Raw genomic sequence first — 21,602 nt, 5'->3', positions numbered from 1 at the left:
CGGACCACACATATACTGGTGGTCCCATAAGACTGGCACCATGGAGCCTAGCTGTGCAGTAGGCGCTACCATCCAGGTTTCCCAAAGTCACTCTGTGACGTTTGCACGATGATAAAATCACCTAACAACACATTTTTCAGAACATGTCCCCATCATTGAGCAACATAAGACTGTAGTAGTAAAACAGGCAAAAGGTATGACAGTCATTTCACCAAAAAGGACATACAGACGGCAAATAAGCACACGAAAAGATGTCATCACCATCAGTCATTAGGGAAGTTTAATTAAAACCACAATGACATATCACAGCTAAAATAAAAAAATAATGGCAACGCCAAACGGTGGCAAGGATGTGAGAAACTAGATGGCTCACACCTTGCTGAGGGAATGCAAAATGCTATAGCCTGCCTAGAATATGGTTTGGCAGTTACTTACAAAACTAAACACCCAATTACCCTATGACCCTGCAATTGCACTTCTGGATATCTATCCATAGAAATGAAAACTTATGACCAAACAAAAACGTGTACATAAATGTCCAGAGCAGCTTTAATGTAACAGTCAAAACCTGGGAACCCCCGCAGTGTCCTTCAAGCGGCGAGTGGTTAAACTCTGGCACGTGCACGCCACAGAAGTCTCCTCAGCACTAAGAGGAAGAGACTACGGCTACGGCTTGGCTGAAGGAACTGTGCTGAGTGAAAAAGCCACTCTCAAAGGGCCCTCCTTTATAGTCCTGTCTTACAGAGGATGAACTAACAGATCACAGAGATGGAGCGCATGGTCAGGGACGGGCGGGTGACTCTGATGGGACACTGGGAACCTCACAGGGCTAGGAGGCCACATAAGTCTACACTGAGCTCTGGTTACGCAAACTGTCACCTGGGGGAAGTCGGGCGAAGGGCACAAACAGTCTCTCTGCACTGTCTGTGCAGCTTCTTGTGAATCCACATGATCCTGCTCAAGTTTTGGCACGCAGAGAGAGTGCTGTAGAGGAGGAGGCTGAGTCAGGGCCATCGGGCTGGGCAGGGGTGAAACTGTGCAGGGGGACATGGGCGTCTGGGGCACCCACCCTGGCTACTCTAGAAGAGCAGATGGCGAGGTGGCTGTGGCCCCGGAGACAGTCAGCAATCCAGCACCACAGCACACCCCCGGCTCCCCAACCACCACTGCAGGGGCCACAGAAAACACACAGTGAGCTCACAGTCGGGCAAGACGCAATCACAGAAGCAGAGACAAGCACACTCCTCGGGGAAGAATCACCACAAATGAGAGGTGCAAGCCCACAGAGGATTCCCACCTAAGGATAAGTCTCCTTTAAGGCAGAGACTATAAAAGAATTATCATTAATGTCTTTGAAGGATAAGATGAAATATAACTAACCATACAGATTTTTTTAATGAAAAGAACTAATTGGAGATACGGGGTGTGAAAAAAATAATTGCCAGAGTTAAAAACATCAATATGTGGACTGAACAGAAAGAATATAAAGTGCTGAAGAACCACTGAGAAAGCTGGAAGACAGGCGAGGTGCCATCCAAGGAGACAGAAGACCCAGCCCACAGAGGGAAGCTGCGCAAAGCCCACGTCCAGGGCTGAGGGAAGAGGCCGTCGCACACAACAGCGGCGGAGGGGTCTGTGTGCACAGCCCTGGAGGGTGGAGGGTAGCAGAAGAAAGCCTCACGTGACCTCCTAGCGACGGACAATCAGACTGGCTTCAGAATGCTCACCTGCAACACCAGGTGCAAGAAACCCCAAGGGAATAGGACTGCACCCCTAGAATCCATCCCTGGCCAAATCCACACAGAACCAGGACAGCAAAACACCACGCTGCAGACATCCTGAGGAAGCGCATCGTGCACAGGCACAGATCCAGGGTGGCGGCACACACCACCTCGCTCAGCAGTCAAGTAGGGAAGCACTGCCTGCTCTCAGCACAAAACCCTGAGCCCAGGGGCTTGGACCTGCGTGTCTCCAAGGTGGTCTGCTGCCCCCTCCCTTCCGTCGCACCGTGGACCTAACCGTCCTCATGTCCACTCGTTTCCCAAAGAGACGCAGCAGGTGCTGAGCTTCCCGAGCCAGAGCGAAAGCCCCAGGCCCAGAGCAGAGGAGGAGTGGTCTCCATGCAAGCATCTGCCCGCCTTTACTCAGCAGGCACCGGGCACCCACAAGGAGGTGGAGCCCAGAAGGCAGGCTGAGGGTCATCTGCTGTCTCTCTCATGCAGGAACCATCAGCAGCACTCCCCAACCCTTCACAGGCCCACAGGTGGCCACTGTCAAATGACCACTGCCATTTACTGGCCTTTCTTCTTAATGCACAAAAGTCCATCTGCCATTGTTACCACAAAAGAGAAGACAGACAGAAAAGAAACAGCAAGACAGACACTAAAGCAGGCCCGCCCCGACAGGGAAGCATTACCAGGCCCAGGATGGATTTCGGCATGGTCTTCCGTGCTCTGTGAACCTTGACATCGGGGCCAGGGGCCCCAGGCTTCTTGTCCTCTGTGTCTTTGCTCCCTTCCCCGAGCTTGGCTGGCACTGTGGCTGGTGCCTGAGGAAAAGCACTAGGAGTCCTCCCTTTGCCGGTCCCTCCAGGAAGGGTTTTTGCAGCATGACCAGGAAGTGAAGAGGCCAAAGTGCTGGTAATCCGCAAGGGCTGCTCCTGCAGGGACGGCTTGCTGAAGAAGTATCCATTGCTTCCAACGACAGAAGTCTGTGTGAAGTCGTCAGCTCTGACATGGTTTTGCTTCCCCACTTCAGTGTCTCTTTCTGAAATCCCATTTTCTGCTATTCGGGTTAGTTTGTTGGTACCTTCCTGTGGGCTGGCTTTTGTATTTTCCTGAGTGTGCTTTGCCGCATTTAGATGGCTGCCGGCATCGCTCTTCTCACAGGGCCCGTTGGTTTCGCCGTCTGCAGCCGTGCGGGCCTCTCCCCCCTGCTTCTCTGTCAAGCCTTCATCAGCAGCCATAGAGGGCTCTGCGAACAGAGGAGAAGGGTCAGTGGCGCAACGTTAAACAAAGGAAAAATCACTTATTTCATGTGCAAACAAGCATTTAAGTTCAAAAAAATTAAACATAAAATGATGCCTTAGACATTAATTTGGAAAGTCAGTGGGTTAAGTTTGGGGAAGACCAAATCCTGAGAAGGGGAGCCTGCTTTGAGCTCAAGCACGTCGGTTGCCAGTGCATCCTGCGTGCGAGTCGCGGGCGAAGGCACGCAGTCCTGCCTCGAGAGACACACCGTCAAAGAACAGAGGCAACAAACACACACTCCCCTCTTGGTAAGCAAGTTAATTTTTAAAAGACAGAAAGATTTCAAAACACACTCTGCAGATTTACATATCCACCAGGAACAAATTCACCACTGCGAAATGAAACTCGCATGATACAGACACAGAAAGAGGCTTCCGAATTAGCTTCACAAGAACAAACGTCAAGAAAATGGGTAATAAACCCAGAAAAAGAATCGCATTTTCAGTATATCAGTCGGAAGCTTCGTTACAAACCCCTGGCCTACGAGCCTGTTCTCCACGAAAGCTCAGTCTCACATGAGAACCCTGAAAGACCCTGTCCGGGACCAGCCGTCAGTAAATGCCCTGTACATCACAAGCTCTACATGACACATCTAAGCGCAGCGGTGTCCACCACCGCAGCCGGAGGCAGAGCGCTCTGCTCAAGCACAAGCCTCCTTGATTCACTCCATCTCTAGAGTATTATCACCTCACCCTCAACAGACCTCACCAGCGACTGTACAGGCTGCCTGTCCCGCTGCCCGAGGAGGCACAGCCTGCGAGGCAGGGCGCTGCCTGTCTGTGCACCACTGCTTCCTGCGCACAGACACAGGGCCTGGCACATCACGAGTGCAGTCAACACTTTCTGAATGAATGAACAGACTGAAATAATAAATTAAATAAACTATTAAACATTTCAATATTTTTTAAAACCCTGAGCAAAACAGAACAGCTGGAAACTGACAACTCGGAGAGGCTACTAAACCACAATCTGCAGCGAATACACACTGGTTCACACACACTAACTGAATCCCATAGGGACCAGAAATACCATCAGGACGTCCATTAATACCACAAGTGTTCAACACAGGAGCAGGAGAACCGGGTGACACCAAAGGGAAGAGAAAGGAACGAGGCGCAAGGGCGGGAGCTAAGAGACAGAGCTTCCCCTCTGCACCCACAAGGTCATTTACTTTAGAAAACAGAATCAACTGGCCATCAAAACACAAGAGCACGTCAAGACAGCTAAACTTCAAATCAAGTTTTTCTACACTCGTATTAACTAGAAAATATAAGAGAAAAAAATAAGATACTGTTTACAAAAGCAGGAAAAACTGTAAAGGATATAAATTTCTAACCGAGATTACTCAAGGCCTCTGTGGAGAGAAAAAAATTTAAACAAAAGCATTTCATGATCTCGAATGGGATGACAAAAATGCAAAGCTGTCAAGTCGCCTCAAATTAAATCTACAAATTCAACAATACCCCAATCGAAGCGCCAATCAGTATACTGAGGAGCTCCAAAGCCTTATTCTAAAATGCAGGGAAATGGGGCCAGCCCGGTGGGGCAACTGTTAAGTGCACATGTTCTGCTTCGGCAGCCCGGGGTTCGCCGGTTCGGATCCCAGGTGTGGACATGGCACCACTTGGCATGCCACGCCGTGGTAGGCATCCCACATATAAAGTAGAGGAAGATGGGCACGGATGTGAGCTCCGGGCCAGTCTTCTTCAGCAAAAAGAGGAGGATTGGTAGCAGTTAGCTCAGGGCTAATCTTCCTCAAAAAAAGTAAAAATAAAAAATAAAATGCAGGGAAATGAATTTTCACAAGTAGCAAAGTAATCACGAAAAAGAGCAGCAAAGGAACAGGGGACACAGGCTCCCGACAACAGGCCTCTCACCAGCACAGCCCACACAGGCACACCATGGTCACGAACTACGCACAGCAGGCTCATGGACAGCAGCACAAGCGGGCTAGACCCCGAAAGCTGACTGGAAAGGCCAAGTCCTGGGCCCAGCCCAGACCTGCGGTCTGAGCCTCTGAAGGTGAAGCCACACGTCTGGGACTCACCAAAATGTCTGGTGAGTCATGTGCACACCTAAGTTTGAGAAATACTGTCCTAGATGATCTGAAAACCTCAAAGCTAACAAGGCAAAACGTAGAAAAATAGATTTGTTGGTCTATAAACAGGGAAAAATTTTGTTACACATCAAAAGCATACGTCATAAGAAGAAAAAGATAAATTTGATTAGGTGGTGTGACATATCAAGACACATATGTGGTCTCTGCCCCCAGTTCCTAACACAGAGCTCCTTAAATCCCTTGAAATTCCTGAGCGCTAGGAATGTCCTTTGTTCTAAAGAGGTGACTCTGGATGAGCTCCTGGATGGGGGCTTGTCACCAGAAAGACAAAGCCATGGTCAGAAGCTTGGACCCTTCTGCCCTATTCCCCATCCTCCGGAGAGGGGAGAGGAGGTGGAAATGGAGTTAATTATCTAATAAGCCTACATGATGAAGCCTCCATAAAAACCCTAAACTACGGGGGGTTCAGAGAGCTTCCAGATTGGTGAACACATCCACAAGGGGAGGGTGCCACGTCCAGAGAGGGCATGGATGCCCCACACCCCTTCTCCCATACTTTGCCCTATGCGTCACTTCCATTTGGCTGTTCCTGAGTTGCATCCTTTGCAACAAACCAGTAACAGGTGGTAAAGTGTTTTCCTAAGTTTTGCGAGTGTTCTGGGAAATTACCACACATGAGGAGAGGGTAATGGGAACCTTCAACTTATAGCCAGTTGGTCAGAAGTGTGGGTGCCCTGGGGACCTCTACTTGTGACTGGCGTCTGAAGTGGGGGCAGCCTTATGGATGGAACCCTTCACTCCAGGGAGATCATGTCGGAACTTAACTGAACTGTAGGACGCCTGAGCTGGTGTCTGCAGAGAACTGGAGAACTGCCTGACGTGAGGAAATCCCCATACCTCTGGTGTCAGAGTGCCGTGAGAGTATGCGGGAAGAAGGAAACAACAGTTTTCCTCTTAGACATCAGAATTATAGCTCCCTGCTGTCACTACTGATATTCAACATTACTCTGAAAGTTCTGGCTAGTGCAAGCAAACAAGCAAGAAATAGTAACAAAGGGCATTCAGGTCAGAAAGCAGCAGCACAATCTACTCACAGTCGACACACTCTGTATGCAGAAAACCCAAGTCACCGGTAAGTAAGCTACTAGGCCCAGTGACTGGTCCAAATCTCATAGCTTATATAAAAATTAACTCAAAATGGAAAAGAAATGTAAAATGTAAAATCATGAAGCTCTTAGGAAAAAAACAGAAAAAAATCTTTGCGATCTAGGGCTAGGCAAAGACTCTTATCGTTGACACCAAAAGCACAATCACTAAAAGGAAAATTGCTAAATTGAATTCATCAAAATTATAAACTTCTCAGCACTAATCAACAGCAAATCTAACCCACATGGAGATGCCACTTCATGCCCACTGAGAGGGCTCTAATTAAAGACAGACGCTGACAGGACGTGGAGAAATGGAACTCTCATATAGTGCTGCTGGGAATGTTAATGGGTGTAGCTGTTTTGGAAAACAGTTTTGCAGTGTCTGATAAAACTGAACATACACTTACCATATGACACATAAAGCACTCATGGGCATTTATCCCAGAGAAATGAACAGTTATGCCCAAACAAACATGGACACAACGTTCACAGCAGCTTTTCTCTAACAGATGAAAACTGGAAACAACCCAGACGTCCCCCAGAGAGTGAATGGTTAAACAGTGGCACATCCATGCTGCGGAACATCACTCAGGAACAAACAAGAACAGACCGCTGACTTAAGCAACTTGATGGATCCCCAGGGAATGACGCTGCGTGGAAAAGAGGAAGCACACTGTATGACAGCACTTACATAACGTTTCTGAAATGACAAAACTACAGAACTAGAGAACAGATCAGTGGCTGCCAGGGATTAAATGCAGGAGCTGGGGAGGGAGGGACGGGAGGTGGTGGCTACGAAAGAGCAACAGGCAGGTCCTTGCATGATGGAAGTGCACCGTATCTGTAATGGGGACACACGAAGCTACAGGTGTGATAAAATGCACAGAGATAAACACAGCCTGGAGAACAAGTAAAACTGGGGCAATCCAAGTAAGAGGGTAGATTGTATCCTTGTCAATATCCTGGGTGTGACACCGTGCTGCAGTCTTGCAAGACGTTGCCACTCGGGGAGACTGGGTACAGGGCACCAGGGATGTCTCTGCACTAGTTCTTACACCTGCACGTGAACCTACACTCTCAAAAGAAAGCGCAATTACAAAAGATACACTGCAAACCCTTATACCAGCAATGAAAAACCAAAAAGTAAGATTTTAAACACACCATGTACAACAGCATAAGAAAATACGAAGTATTTTTGTGGCTATGAAAAATTAAATAAACTGAGAGACAGAGCTTGTTCGCAAGTCAGAAGCCTCAATGTTGAGTCTTACATGTAAGTCAAACAATAGAAATCTGACCAGGTGAAAAGAAGAACTCTCAGTGACGGGCATTCAGTAGAGATTCCAAACGGCTAAACCTTAGCAGTAAGGCTGAACCATATCTACCTCCTAAGTAAAATTTCTTACATAACAACAAAAAACCAACCACTGATCAAAGTTTACACTATTTCAGTGCTAAAAACGCCTACAAACAGGCTGAGAAGAGGCCAAACTTGTAGGCAAGTTAACTAATCAAGTAGCTTGGAAAAGCTCAACAATCTACTTTTGAAAAAAAAAGATAACCAAATCCAACATCATATTCAACCCACCAAGAATACTATTCAAAGTATCTAACCAAAAATTACAAGATATGCGAGAAAGCAGAAGAATCCACAATAAAGAGAAAACTCAATGAATAAAACACCCAGAAATGGCAGACATGATGGACCCAGCAGACATAAGTGTTAAAATAGCTATTACAGCACTATCAAGTATTTAAAGGAAAACAGAACCATGAAAGAAGTACGAGACACAGACACAGATATCCATACTACAGCCATCCATCCAAACAGAACTTCTAAAGAAGAAAAATAGAATATCTGCAATGAAACTATCAGATACAACACTAACAGCAGATCAGAGACAGCAGCAAAAACAACTGCAGAATCTGAAGACATACCATTAGAATCTAACAAAATAAAGCTGAGAGAGAAGAAAGGCAGAAGGGTACACAAATCCTGCCTAAGTGAGCTGAGGGACCATCTGAAGCAGTCTAACTTTCTCATACTTGGAGTGCCCACAATGGGAGGAAGTGAAAACATTCATTTGAAGAAGTAATGGCTGAAAAACATTTTTTACCAAATATTTTCCAAATTTGATGAAAATGATAAAAATCAGAGAACAAAGAAGCTTAATGAGCTCCAAGCAAGCTAAGCACAACAAACCAGCCCATAGCACAACATAACCAAATTGCTGAAAATCAGTGATAAAAGAAAAATCCTAAAGCACCCAGAGAGGAAAAGACACGTTACTCACAGAAAAAAAGACAAGAGCAACTGCAGATCTCTGTTTAAACACTAAGCAAGCCAGAAAGCAGTGGAGCAACATCTTTAAACTGCTGGAGAAAAACCATTCTCCTGGATTCTGTAGCCAACACAATAGCCTTCAAACACAACATTTTTCAAACAAACAAAGGCTAAGAAAATTAGTCACAACAGAAAACCACATCAAACAATGTTAAATATGGTTCTTCAGGTGGTAGGGAAGTGATACCACATGGAAAGTCATCTACAAAAAGGAATTAAGAGTACCAGAAATGATAAACAGGCAAGAAAATATTCAAAAACTTTCTCACTTAAAAATTTTTGTTAAAAGAAAAATGAATGCTTAAGCAAATATAGTAACAACGTATTTTGGCTCTTTAACATCTGAAGAAGTAAAATCTGTAACAAGAGCATCAAGGACAAGAGGGAGAAGTGGAATTCACTATTTTTTTTTCTTGAGGAAGACTGGCCCTGAGCTAACATCTGTGCCAATCTTCGTCTATTTTATGTGGGATTCACAGCGTGGCCTGACGAGTGGTGCTAAGTCTGTGCCCAGGTTCTGAACCCAAAAGTCCTGGGCCACCAAAGTGGGGCACACGAACTTAACCACCATGCCACTGGGCCAGCCCCCAAAATTCACTATTTTTAAAGGAACACAAGTACACAGAGTCGCATAATAATATTTAAAGGCAGACTCTGATTAAAGATAAATATTGTGAGCCCAAGAGCAAACACTGAAAAAAAAAACAAAGGGATATAGCTAATACGCCAATAGTGGAGACAATATGGAATGATAAAACTATTCAGTCCAAAAGAACACATTAACAGAGAGAGAAAGGAAAACAAAAAAGGGAAAAACAAAAAAATGACAACATGGTCCAATTAAACCAAAACAAATTGATGGTCTGAACATTCCAATAAAAAGGCAAAGATTGTCAGACTGGATAAAAAAGTTAAGACCCAATGATGCAGTGTCTATACAAACCCACTGTAACTATGCCTAAAACACACACAGGTTAAATGTAAAAGTACAGGAAAGCACGTATCATGCAGACCCTAAGCAGAAGAAAGCCGAGGTGACTACATACAAACTAAACTCAGCTGATTTCAGACCAGCGATGTCTATTTGTAGATGATGTGGCCTTATGCAGTCATGCACCACATAACAATGTTTTGGTCAACAATGGACCACACATGCAACAGTGGTCCCATAAGTTTAGCACCATAGAGCCTAGGTGTGCAGTAGGCACTAGCATCCAGGTTTGTGTAAGTGTACTCTGTGATGTTCACACAATGAGGGAATCACCTAACAATACAGTTCTCAGAACATACCCCACCATCAAGCAATGCATGACTGTGTATAGAAATTCCTAAGGAAGTCAAAAAAACTACTAGAAATAATAAACAAGTTCAGCAAGGTTGCAAGATATGAGATCAATAAACAAAACAAATTGTATTTCTATACAGCATCAATGAGCAAAATGAAAAAGAATTTTTAAAAAATCCCATTTGAAATAGCATCAAAAATACTTAAGAAAATATTTAATAGAAAAAGTATAAGACTTGTGCACTGAAAATTACAAAACATTACTAAGAGAAATTAAAGGAGACCTAAATAAATAGACACTCATGTTCATGGAGTGAAAGACACTGCATTGCTGAGATGGTCATACTGCCCAAATTCATCTGCAGATTCAAGACAGTTCACATCAAAATTCCAGCTGGCTTATTTGCAGTCAAGGGACCCAGAATAGGCAAGACAATCTTGAAAAAGAAAAATAAAGTTGGAGGCCTAACACACCCCCATTTCAAAACTTACTACAAAGCAACATTAATTGAGTGTGGGGTACCAGCATAAGAAAAGACCCTTGATCTACGGAAAAGAAATAAGAGTCCAAAAACAAACCCTCCTATTACAGACAACTGATTTTCAACAAGAGTACAAGGACAATTCAACGTGGAAAGAACAGTCTTTTCAACAAATGGTCCTGGGACGAGTGGGTATCCACTTGCCAAAGAATGAAGTTGGATCCCTACCTCACTCTATATGCAAAAATTAACTCAAAATGGATCTAACTATGAAAGATAAAACTATAAAACTCTAAGAAAAAAACTTATGCATAAACCTTTGTGACCTTCTATTATGCAATGATTTCTTAGATGTTATATCAAAAGCACAAGCAACCAAAGAAAAAAACAGATAAATGACTTCATCAAAATTAAAAACTTTTGTGCTTCAAAATGCCACAGAGGAAAGGAGAGGAAGATAATGCCAGGAAGAGAAACCTGAGGCAGATCTTAGAAACCCGTCACCACGTTTGGAGGTGTGGGTGGAGCAGTGCATGGGACAGCTTGTGGAGGTGACGCACCCCAGGGGCCAAGAGGTGCAGCAGACGGGAGCCGGCAGGCTGAGTGAGAGACGCAGAGGTCCACGGTGAGGGCAGAATACAGGGCAGTGCCACGCCTTTGGTCCTTCAGTGTGCAAAAGACCTCCAAGGGCGGAGGGCATATCTGAGCCAGGAGTTCCCCAGAGGGCAGGTTTCTGACCAGGGAGGGAGTGGGGTCTGGAAACAGTGCTTAGGCAGCAAGTCAGGCCACCACCCAACCTCCCAACCCAGCCTGCTCCCGGAGCCCTGACGACTCTACCGCAGTCAGAAGCATTTCTGTTACAGATGTGCACTTCAACACCAAGGGAGGCACATGCAGAGAAGGCAGCCTTGCCCTTGGCTTGGCCACTGGGTCCCTTCTCCCAAGATGAGGCTGCCCTGCCACCTGCTCCCAAGCTGAGTGCCCACGCTCTGCCTTTACTCACAGTGGACGACAAGTGTGCATGCAGCAGTCACAAAAGAATATGACCATGTGGATGCAAAGAGGTGTCACAGCAGCTCTTGGGGCTGCCTGGGAAGTGGACAGGGACTGCAGCAATCCATGGCAGGAGCTGTCCTGCAGCTCAGGAAGGACACTACAGGCAGGCACCGGAGTGGGATGTGAGGCGATCCCCAGCAGGCACTCCCCCACCAGGCCATGTCAGGCTACTTCCGGGGAACTCAGAGTCGCCCCCACCAAGACACACAGGTCTGCACTGGGACGCTGGGTACAGGCCTCTGCTTACCCGCAGTGCCTCGTAAGACAGACCCCAATTCTCTGCTCATTGGAGCGGCAGCCCTCCCCTCTCCCGCTGAGGCACACACAGCAATGTCATCAGCCATGGCCTCCGCCACCGCACACCCTGGTTTCTGTGTCCTCGGGGGTCACAGCAACTAGCTGTTAGCACCTCTATCTCAGTCTCCTCCTCCTTCAATGACATGTGGAACTAGACACCATGGATGTGCAGCTAGACCACATTAGAACATCTGAAGTGCTTAGAACTATGACTGACATCAGCGAGACAGCCAATTTCCTCCTGCGTCAACTGGGGCGGTACCAACTTCAGGGGCTAGTGGACGACAGGACAACACGCTACGCATCAGTCAATCTCAGGACCACTCGTCCATCTCCCGTGACAGACACAGCCAAGCAGAATGCAGTGTCTGCACCACTCTTGGGCCATCAGCCTCATGGTGTCCAGGTGTGACACTGTTCTCCAAAGTGACCTGGTCAGTGCCCCCATGTGGCTCGTTTGACACACGAGACACCTTTGTCACAGTCTGTCCCGCAACTTAACCGACAGAGTTAAGTGGTCCCACGACAGCCCTTACAGGGCAGCCCAGAAGTTCCCCTCTACAGACACTCCTTCACCAGCCTCCCCCCACCTCCTGGCAACTATGCTGTGTTTTCCAAGCCTTCAGCTTTACCTTGTCCAGAATGTCACCCAGGCAGAGTCACACATGTGGGTCTGGCTCCCTTCACTCAGCAAAACACACCCAAGTGCCACCATGTGGCTGTGGGAATCATGCTGTTCTTCTAGCATGCTGGGTGCATGCCACAGATGGTCCTCAGGTGAAGGACCCTGTTCAAGTGGTTTTGGCTTTAAGGGCCATGAATAAAGGAGCTGTAAACACTCATGTGACGACCCATTTCCGTTTTCTGGGGGTGCCTGCAATGGGGACCTACAGGGTGACTGCCGTCCCTCTCTGGCAAGGTTTTCCCACAGCCGCTCTCTGTGCACACGTGCTTCTGTCTGGGAACGGGAGGCGTGAGAAAGTATACAGTGAACCTGGGTTCAGCAGGGAAGTCAGGAGCGGGGACAAGCAGGAGACACAAAGTGTGGCAGGCCTTCCCGTCACATCTGCATGGGAGCAGACGCAGCCCTTACCTTCTTCTCCCAGCAGCTCAGTTGTCATGCAGCAATCCTGCTGAGTCTCCCCCTTGGCCGGAACTGCCTGCGAAAAACAGACAACAGTCAGCCTGGGTTCATCAACTGGTGGACTCAGCAATGCACCAACACAACTTCTCTAAGTGGACGTCACATCTGAATCAACAACAAATCACAGGTAGACACATCATCAGATGCCTAGACAGTCAGGATGCCTTCAAGCCAGTGGACAACACAGTCACCTCACAAGGCGAGGCTTTCAGAAAACAGTCCAAGGAACTCCTACTAGGTCTGTGTTTTTGGAGACAGCTTTTTAATAAGAAGAACGTGTCCATGCATTACTTATGTAATTAGAAATCTCAAATGTTTTGGCTCTGTTATAGGAACGTTACAAATTATTTCAAAGTGCATTCTGCTGCTGCTAATAATTCATCTAAGTAGGTAAAACGTCCAATGACCTACAAAAAAGTTACAGAAAGGAATAAATCAAGAAAATTCAGTAACAACCTGAACCACTAAATATTTGGTCTACTATGTGGAGGCATGAATTATACATGGAAGGTCTTGGAAGGTCAGCATGTGGCTGAAGACGTGAACATAAACACACAAAATGCCCTTATCTGGGGTCTCGGCAGGCACAGGAGCCACCACAAGTCCACAGAGGAGGAAGACAGTGGTCGGCAAGTGCCCTGGGCCTCCATGAGTCCACAGAGGAGGAGGACAATGGTCAGCAAGTGCCCTGCCCACCCAGGGGCCGGGTGACGCAGACTCTCCAGGTTTCCCGCTTAGAGTTTCAGAATCCAAGGGAATAACTTCGACAACACTTCTATAACTTCCGGAATGTTTTCTTCAAAAGACACCACAGAATATTCTCAGAGCATTCCTACTGAACTTCGAGCTCACGGCTCATCTCATGGAATAAACGGCAAGTGTAGCTCCCAAGAGCAGTGGCAGTGCCCTGCCCTGTCACCCTGGACCACCAGCCCACCTCAAGGATGCGCAGCAGCCCCGTACCCCCACAACGCCCCTCCTTCCTCAGCGCCTCCAGAATGCTCCCACCAGCAGCCTTCCTGAAAGGAGCTGACTTCGTTGCCCCAGGTACACAGGCCAAGAAAGAGCCAAGCACAGCCCAGCTTCCTTCTGCCAATTCCAGGCTGCCACCCTCGCCCCTACCCTGGAGCTCTGCATGGGGCCCCACTAGTGGTTTTCAAAGTACAAGCAGAGGACCCCTGGGGTCCTGAGATTCTTTCAGGGGACTTGAAAGGACCTGTTTTGTTGACAAACACGCACACACACACTTAGGGGTGGGGTCCTGTTGGTATTGCCCAGTCCTGGACCCCAGATCACAGCTGACAGCAGCTGGGTAGATATCTGCTCCTAGCTGGTCACACAGTCCCTCTTCGAGGAGCTGAAGAGCTCAGCTGTCTCTGTGGTCATGTGGATGAAGGCCACCCACTATTACAGAGCACCTGTCATATACCAGGCACTTGCCAGCCCAACAAGACCTCAGTGAGCAAAGAAGGGTCAGGCCAGGTCAGCCTACAGTGGCTCTTACATCATCAGAGGCCTGTAAACAACCACAGACACTATGTGACAGAGAACTTTGTGGTCAAAGCCATTTGTTGTCCTTTTCAGAAAAGTTCGCAGATCCCTGTTCTAACTGGTAGAGAAGAAACAAACACGTTAACTTCAGAGAGTGGGGTGCTGTGAAGTCGATAAACAGGCTGCAGCGCAAAAGGAGCAGCGGCCGGCTAGGGCGGGGAGCATGAGGGAGGGCCAGTCCCTCCTAATGGCTTCATGCTCCTGCCATCAAGGGGCCTGGATTAAACACCCATTATCAGTCTGTGCTAGCCAGCTCCTGCTCCTCACTGGGATCCTCCAGATAAAGTCCCTTCGGGGGCTGCCCCTTCTATAATCCCTCTCGTAACCACTTACACCCTAGGGAGCTGGGATTTGGTGCTAGGCACTAAGGAAAAATCCAGGGACCTTGGAGCCTTCCTCCCAGAAGGTGGGGAGCACTTCCTTACAGGGGTCAGACCTGAATGCTTCCCTCCTCAAACCCCAGGGTTTTCTCACCCCCTTCAGGAGAAAAAGGTCTTCACCACGGACAGCAAAGCGACGGGGCCTGGCCTCTGTTCCTACTTGCCACCCACTTCCACACCCTGACCACAGCCTCCGTGCCCCGGACCCTGCCGCCTCTCAACAGACCAAGCTCCACCTTATCAGACAGCCTCTCCTGGACGCTGCCGCGTTGCCCCCTTGGTGCCCACCACCATCAGACACATCACTCAATCTGTCTGTCTGCTCCATTAGCATGCAAACTCTGGGTTCCACAGGAGGGACCTGTCCTGTTCTCCAATATATCCCCACAATGTCAGCAGTGCCCAGCATGCAGAAGGAGCTGAGTGAGTATGTGGCAGGAGCACGAATGGGGCCTTTCTAAGAGGACTAGGTAAAGAAAGGCCACTGGGTACAGGACAAGCCCCCATCCCCACTTCTGTCTGCTTCTCGCATGGCTACATGCCTGGATTGGTTCTTTATAACATCAGCATCTGCTGCATGAATAAAGGAAAGGCTGAGTGGCAGCCACACTGACTCCTTGTGGGCGAAGGGCAGAGCAGGGCGTGGCCAAGGTGTGTGTCTGGAAGGCCAAAGGCCCAGACACTGAGCCTGGTGATGACCTCGGCCCACAACCAGAGCAGGAAGAACAGAAACCTCCCGAATTCAGATGCTCTCTGTGGCTGAACCTACAAGTAACTATCTAGCCAAATGAAACATGGTTTTCACGAACTTTTCAAAAGGGCCAGCAACCTAAAAAGTCGACATCAAATCAGAACAGGGTTAAAGACAGAACATAGAGCCCAAACCAGTAACAAAACCCTGTACTGGGGGGCTGGCCCCGTGGCCGAGTGGTTGGGTTCGCACGCTCCGCTGCAGGCGACCCAGTGTTTCGTTGGTTCGAATCCTGGGCGCGGACATGGCACTGCTCATCAAACCATGCTGAGGCGGCACCCCACATGCCACAACTAGAAGGACCCACAACAAAGAATATACAACTATGTACTGGGGGCTTTGGGGAGAAAAAAGGAAATAAAATAAAATCTTTAAAAAAAAAAAAAAAACAAAAAACCCTGTACTGGGACAGCCAGGTGGAATAGCGATTAAGTGCGCACGTTCTGCTTCTCAGCAGCTCAGGGTTCGCCGGTTCGGATCCCAGGTGCAGACATGGCACCCCCTTAGCAAAAGCCATGCTGTGGTAGGCGTCCCACATATAAAGTAGAGGAAGATGAGCATGGATGTTAGCTCAGGGCCAGTCTTCCTTAGCAAAAGAGGGAGATTGGCAGTAGTTAGCTCAGGGCTAATCTTCCTCAAAACAACAACAACAACAAAATCCTGTACTGGCTGGCAACAGCAGAACCAAACAGAACTGCTGGCAGAGACTTCAGGAGGCTGTGAAAATCCTGACAGTAAAAGGGAGATGGGTGGCCTGAGTCTCTGCTTTGCAAGAAGAGCCTTAACTAAACTAAACTCAGGATGAGGACAGGGACTTTGGCTTTAGAAACAGGAACACCATGGGGAGGAGAAACCTCCAGAGAAATCACCAGCCAGCCGCAGCATGCACAGTTGGAGCTCTGGCCATTCCCAGGGCCCAGAGGCAAGGACACCCTGGCAGCAGCAAGCACAGCTGGAGCAGAATCTTGGTCACTATATGCTACTTCCCATTAAGAGAAGTGAGGCTCCTCGAAGAGGCCCACTTCCACTTCCAGGGTGGGGGCGAGAAAAGGCCCAAGGTGAGTTTAGAACATGAGTTTAATTTATAAATTAAAGTTTACCATAAGTATTTATGTATAGGAAAAAACATAGTATATACAGGGTGACAAATAAAAATGGCAAGCAATAGGATATATTGGAGTATATGAGGAAGCCATTTGGTATAAACCTAATTCGGCCTTTGTTTTTTCCAAAAGGGCCTGACTGTGGCTATTGAGCGCACACTGCATATCTGCTTAGACATTTCCTATGGCCAGAACAAACGGCCCTTGAGATAAAGGTGCAACTTCCCCCCACATTAGCATTTCCTTAGGGATAAGCATTTTTCCTTAGGCTAGGAACTGATTGCTGCACTCACCTTTGACCACCCAGCTCACCTGTGACCACTCAGCTGGAGACAACAGACTGCCACCCTGCTGCGTTCACTGAGACAGAAGACCTACCTGCTGTTTCCATCAATTGCTGTGCCGACAGAGCAGTCTCGCGACTATTGTAAAAGGGACATTTCAATCCTATGTGAAACATCCTCTCTGGGAGTATATAACCACTCTGTGCACCCCACTTCTTTGGTGCCCTTTCTTCCTTCGGGAAGAAAGGCCCCGGGTTATAATCCTCAGATTTAAGCTCAGAATAAACTCACCCAAATTTTCATTTATAGATTGGTTATGGATTATTTTCGTCGACAAGAGTTTGGTACTACGTGCGGTTTCAGGTACCCACTGGGGATCTTGGAAGGTGTCGCCCGCAGGTAAGGGGGCACGACTGCATCAATCTTACTGTCAGCCTCTGAGTAAGGAGTCTTCACTCCAGGCAGAAGGGAGGGGCACTAGCAGCCGTCCAAGGCCTGCTGGGGGCACCACGTGGGAGCCGGGCTGAGCTCACTGAGCATGGGCTCTTGGAAGAAGGCCTGAAGAAATCTACAGTTACTCAGACGGCGGTATCTGGCAGACATTTCCTCAAAATAAACAAAGTGAACCTATCACCTCAAAGGAAACCAACAGTATTTGTTGCCAATGTTAAAATTCTATCTTTTGAGTGAAAATTGGAATTTTGGTAAAGGTGTACCTGCCCCCAAGCTTCAGAGCTTCCCAATACTTAAAGACTTCTCTGACGACATGGGAGGTGTTAAGTGAATATGATTTTTTTGATATTGGATAAGAAAATGGATATTGGATAAGAAAATTCAACATTTGGAAGATCGCCATAACTTAGTGAGCCAAATGCCCAGTGCCTGACAGTCAAAACCACGCATGGGTAGAATATGCACTCAAGACGAAAGGTGGACCATGGGCTTAACAGTCACGAAGAAGGGCTATCGATACAGCTTCCCCTCACTGAGTTTTGGTATACCATTACAGAAAACATCAGCCATAATCTGAGAAGACTCAAAGTCTGTGTGAGGCTGGACTGTCTGCATTTATTTCAACCAAACTTTCCACCACCTCAGGCAGAATGCAGAAGCCAGACAGGAGAGAGATGTACCAACGCGTACAGCAATGCCACTTCTAAGCCTTTGTTTCAGAAATAGTTACTTTTCACAGACATTAATATTTACCTTAACACGTAAATAACATGTTATATGTTTACTTTTGTTATTTTAAAGTAAATGAAGTTTTTTTTTTAAAAGACTGGCACCTGAGCAAACAACTGTTGCCAATCTTTTTTTTTTTCTGCTTTTTCTCCCCAAATTCCCCTAGCACATAGTTGTATATTTTAGTTGTAGATCCCTCTAGTTGTGGTACGTGGGACGCTGCCTCAGCATGGCCTGATAAGCGGTGCCATGTCTGTGCCCAGGATTCAAACTGGGGAAACCCTGGGCCACCAAAGCAGAGCACATGAACTTAACCACTCAGCCATGAGGCCAGCCCCAATAAGTGAGTTTTTGGTAAATACTAATAGGTAGAACCCACACAAACAAGAGCTTCTGGGGTCCTCAATAGCTTTTAAGAGAATCAGTGGGCCTTATGGCCACTGCCCCACACCAAGGACACAAAGCCCACCATGTCACAGGCCTGTTGAAACACCTCCAGGCTTCTGGAGTCTCATTGCCCTGAGATGAGCCCAGGGCCAGGCACAGCAGGGAAGGCCTCCCCTGGAACTCTCACGAATGCACCTATAAACTGGGGGGGGGGGGGGGGGGGGGAGTGTTTGTGTTTGTGTGTGTGTAAGACTGGCCCTGAGCTAACATCTGTTGCCAATCTTTCTCTTTTTGCTTGAGGATGTTTGTCGCTGAGCTAACATCTGTCAAACCCCTATCTCTTGTCGCCATCATCGGCCACATATCCCACCCACGAAATTAAGTTTCATGACTTTTTCCCAAAAAGATTCTGTTTTAACAATATTAGTAACACACTTTCAAATAATGCCAGAATTATCCACTATTTTCTTCTGTATCTATTCAATTGCATTCAGGAATCCTCTGACAAGAACTAACCAACATGCCAGGCCCTGGAGAAGCAGAAGAGCCAAGAAAAACCACCAATCTGCCTTCTTTGTACCTCTTAAAACCCAAGCATCCTCCTTGCTCATTTCTCTAAGTGACCACTGATACTGGAGCAGGAGGAAGGAAAGGGGAGTAGGGAGGAGGAAGGGTCGGCAAGGCTGGGGGAACGAACAGAGGAAGAGGAGGAGGCACTGAGTGGCGTGGCAGGGTTCCCACCCTGTACCCTCTTCTGTTCCCTGCTCCTCACTTCCCAAGGATGCCTCTGTGGCCCCAGGAATGCCCAGGCAGTCTCAGTGTAGGAGGCCGCCCCAGAGGTACTGACTCACAGCAGGACAGAGGACAGTGTGCAGGAGCCACTCTGAGTAACTCCCATATAACTGCTAAGTGTCTTTACAGGTGATGGATTCCTAGGATGCTATGACATCTCCAAATGAAGAAGAGACAAATTAGCTTATCAGACGAAGACAAAAAAACAAGTATCAAAGAAAAGGAATACTCTCTGGCTCTAAAATTTTTACACAAGCCTCTATTTGACAAAACTTTTCCTAAGCCTTCCCTAACACTTGGTGTTCCTTTAAAACAGGGGCACAGCAAATGACCAGCCTCTCTTGAATAAAAAGAACAGCCCATATTCATAAATCCCGTAGCAAAGAAATGTGATTTATCTCAACCTTGTCTAGCCTAGCAGGTTATTCTTTCTCCATGGTCTAAGCCAAACAAAGTAATTCGTTAAAACAAAATTTTGTGTTAATTATTTATTTTAAATGAAGATCTTTCCATTTGTGATACTCCAGCTGTAAGGGGTGAAACATGCTAATGCACAGGAATACCTTCCCAGCAATTCAATCTTAAGTTAACACAGCAGCAGACACATAAACCCAAAGGCCACTCTCTCACTCACACATGGACAACAGAACTGACACTGGTTAAGGTCCACCATTCAGTTAAATAATTTCCCCAAAAGCCTGGACTCTTTCCTGGAAGCACTTCCAATAAAATCATAAATTTTCCCACACAGCATGTCACAGGGTCAGCTCCCTTCACCTGGCTCCCCCTAAAGGCAGGGCCCACCTCCACCTCAAGTCCTGGGAGCTGACTCAGTCGGCAACCCCACCCCGGCAACCCCATCCACAATCCAGGAGCCCCCACAGCCCATGGCCCCCTTAACCTGGGAACCCCATGATTCACTCCATGGTCCTCACAGTCCTGGGCCCTGACACCGATGCCCAGGAAGCATCAGTACTAGGGACTGGTGCCAGCCCCCAGCCTCAAGAAGACACAGGTGAAAGAGCAGGGCCCCCACTCCAAACAAGGCCAGTCCCTCCTCTCCTTCGATGCAGGCTGCACCTGCTCCCCTGCACTGAGTGCCAAGGCATGCAGACCGAATCACGAGGGTTCTAACCACGACAGTCACAATGCCGGGGACCTCCATCTCCACCCCAAGACCACATCTACCAAGGCAGGAGGGATCCAGACCCCCTGTACCTCCTCCCTGGAGGACAGACAGCCCAGGGTCAAATCCTACTGCAAAAACACACGGAACCCATTGACCTTCTCCGAAAGCATCACACCTTCTGTTTTTCAAATGCCACAAACTTGTGCACAACTGAGTGTCCAAGAGGAACAGGAGGAAGCAGTGTGTGCTAACCAAGTGTGAACACAGCGCACATACACTCCAATTCTCACCCAATGCTGGTGTCACCCTCTCTATTTAAAAACGACAATTCCAGAAAAAGAGCTCCTTGGAAGTTTTTTTTCTCTTTATCCTCGGCACATGTGCCCAAACTCCAGAATGTTCAGGAGTAAACTTCCTATCTAAATCCCAAACCCAACTTAAAAAAGGCATCCATCCCAGAGCCTGGGATTTCCAGGAATTCTGGGGCTTCTTTCAATCAGAGAGCCTTTTAAACACAAAATTCTAAATAAAAAGATAGTCTCAAGGGTGAAAAGCAACAAGTAGAGAGGGCACTAGACACAGCAAAATGATTCTGCAAACTAGGAGGGTGTGGGTCTTGTGGGATGGGGTGGGTTGTACCCAAGGACATCCTTCTCCTGACAGAAACACAAATCTTGACAGCCCTAAGATTCAACTCTTCTTCAACCCAGGAAAACAAAGCTCTCTCTTCAGTGTCCAGGTTCCTTAAACAAAACTGAGACCAGAGAAAACTCTCAGAATCTGCAACCCATGGCGAAGGCTGTCATCCCTGACCTCGCTTCCACTGGGCCACTAAAAAGCAAGGGGAGGGGTCAGCTCCTCCAGGGGGGTTGGCTCTTCCTCCTCCACCACCTCCCTCTAGGCTCAGCCCTGCCACCTGGGCCTAACCTCATCACTTACTCACACATGGCGACCTGTGGGGGGGGGAGGTGTTTTTTCTTTCTTAGTATGCTTTTTGGTGAAGAAGATTGGCCACGAGCTAAAATCTGTTGCCAATCTTTCTCTCACTTCTTTTTTTCCTCCCCAAAGCCCCAGTACGTAGTTGTATATTCTAGTTGTAGGTCATTCTAGTTCTTCTATGTGGGACACAGCCACAGTACGGCTTAATGAGTGGTGTGTAGGTCCACACCCAGCATCTGAACCCATAAACCCCAGGCTAC

At 47.6% G+C, this 21,602-nt stretch overlaps 1 protein-coding gene across 25 annotated transcripts in view; it reads right to left on the bottom strand.

Moving 5' to 3' along the window:
* EHMT1 (euchromatic histone lysine methyltransferase 1) overlaps positions 1-21,602 on the bottom strand; it is a 198,759-nt gene that overhangs the window by 82,417 nt on the left and 94,740 nt on the right. For 21 of the 25 annotated variants that reach the window (XR_011533244.1, XM_070594815.1, XM_070594818.1 and 18 more), the window contains 2 exons: positions 12,794-12,860; positions 2,417-2,973 (listed from right to left, as the gene is read on the bottom strand). Coding sequence is in view for 24 of the 25 variants with exons in the window: in XM_070594815.1 (XP_070450916.1) it covers positions 2,417-2,973; positions 12,794-12,860 (624 nt within the window). In the remaining variant the exon portion in view is untranslated. Of the gene's footprint in view, positions 1-2,416; positions 2,974-12,793; positions 12,861-21,602 lie in introns of those variants that run through there. The other 4 variants (XM_070594830.1, XM_070594825.1, XM_070594839.1 and 1 more) reach the window with 1 other exon arrangement.

This window comes from Equus przewalskii, chromosome 26 (assembly GCF_037783145.1).
Source record: "Equus przewalskii isolate Varuska chromosome 26, EquPr2, whole genome shotgun sequence".
NCBI lineage: Eukaryota > Metazoa > Chordata > Mammalia > Perissodactyla > Equidae > Equus > Equus przewalskii.
This window is presented reverse-complemented; position numbering and strand designations above follow the sequence as displayed.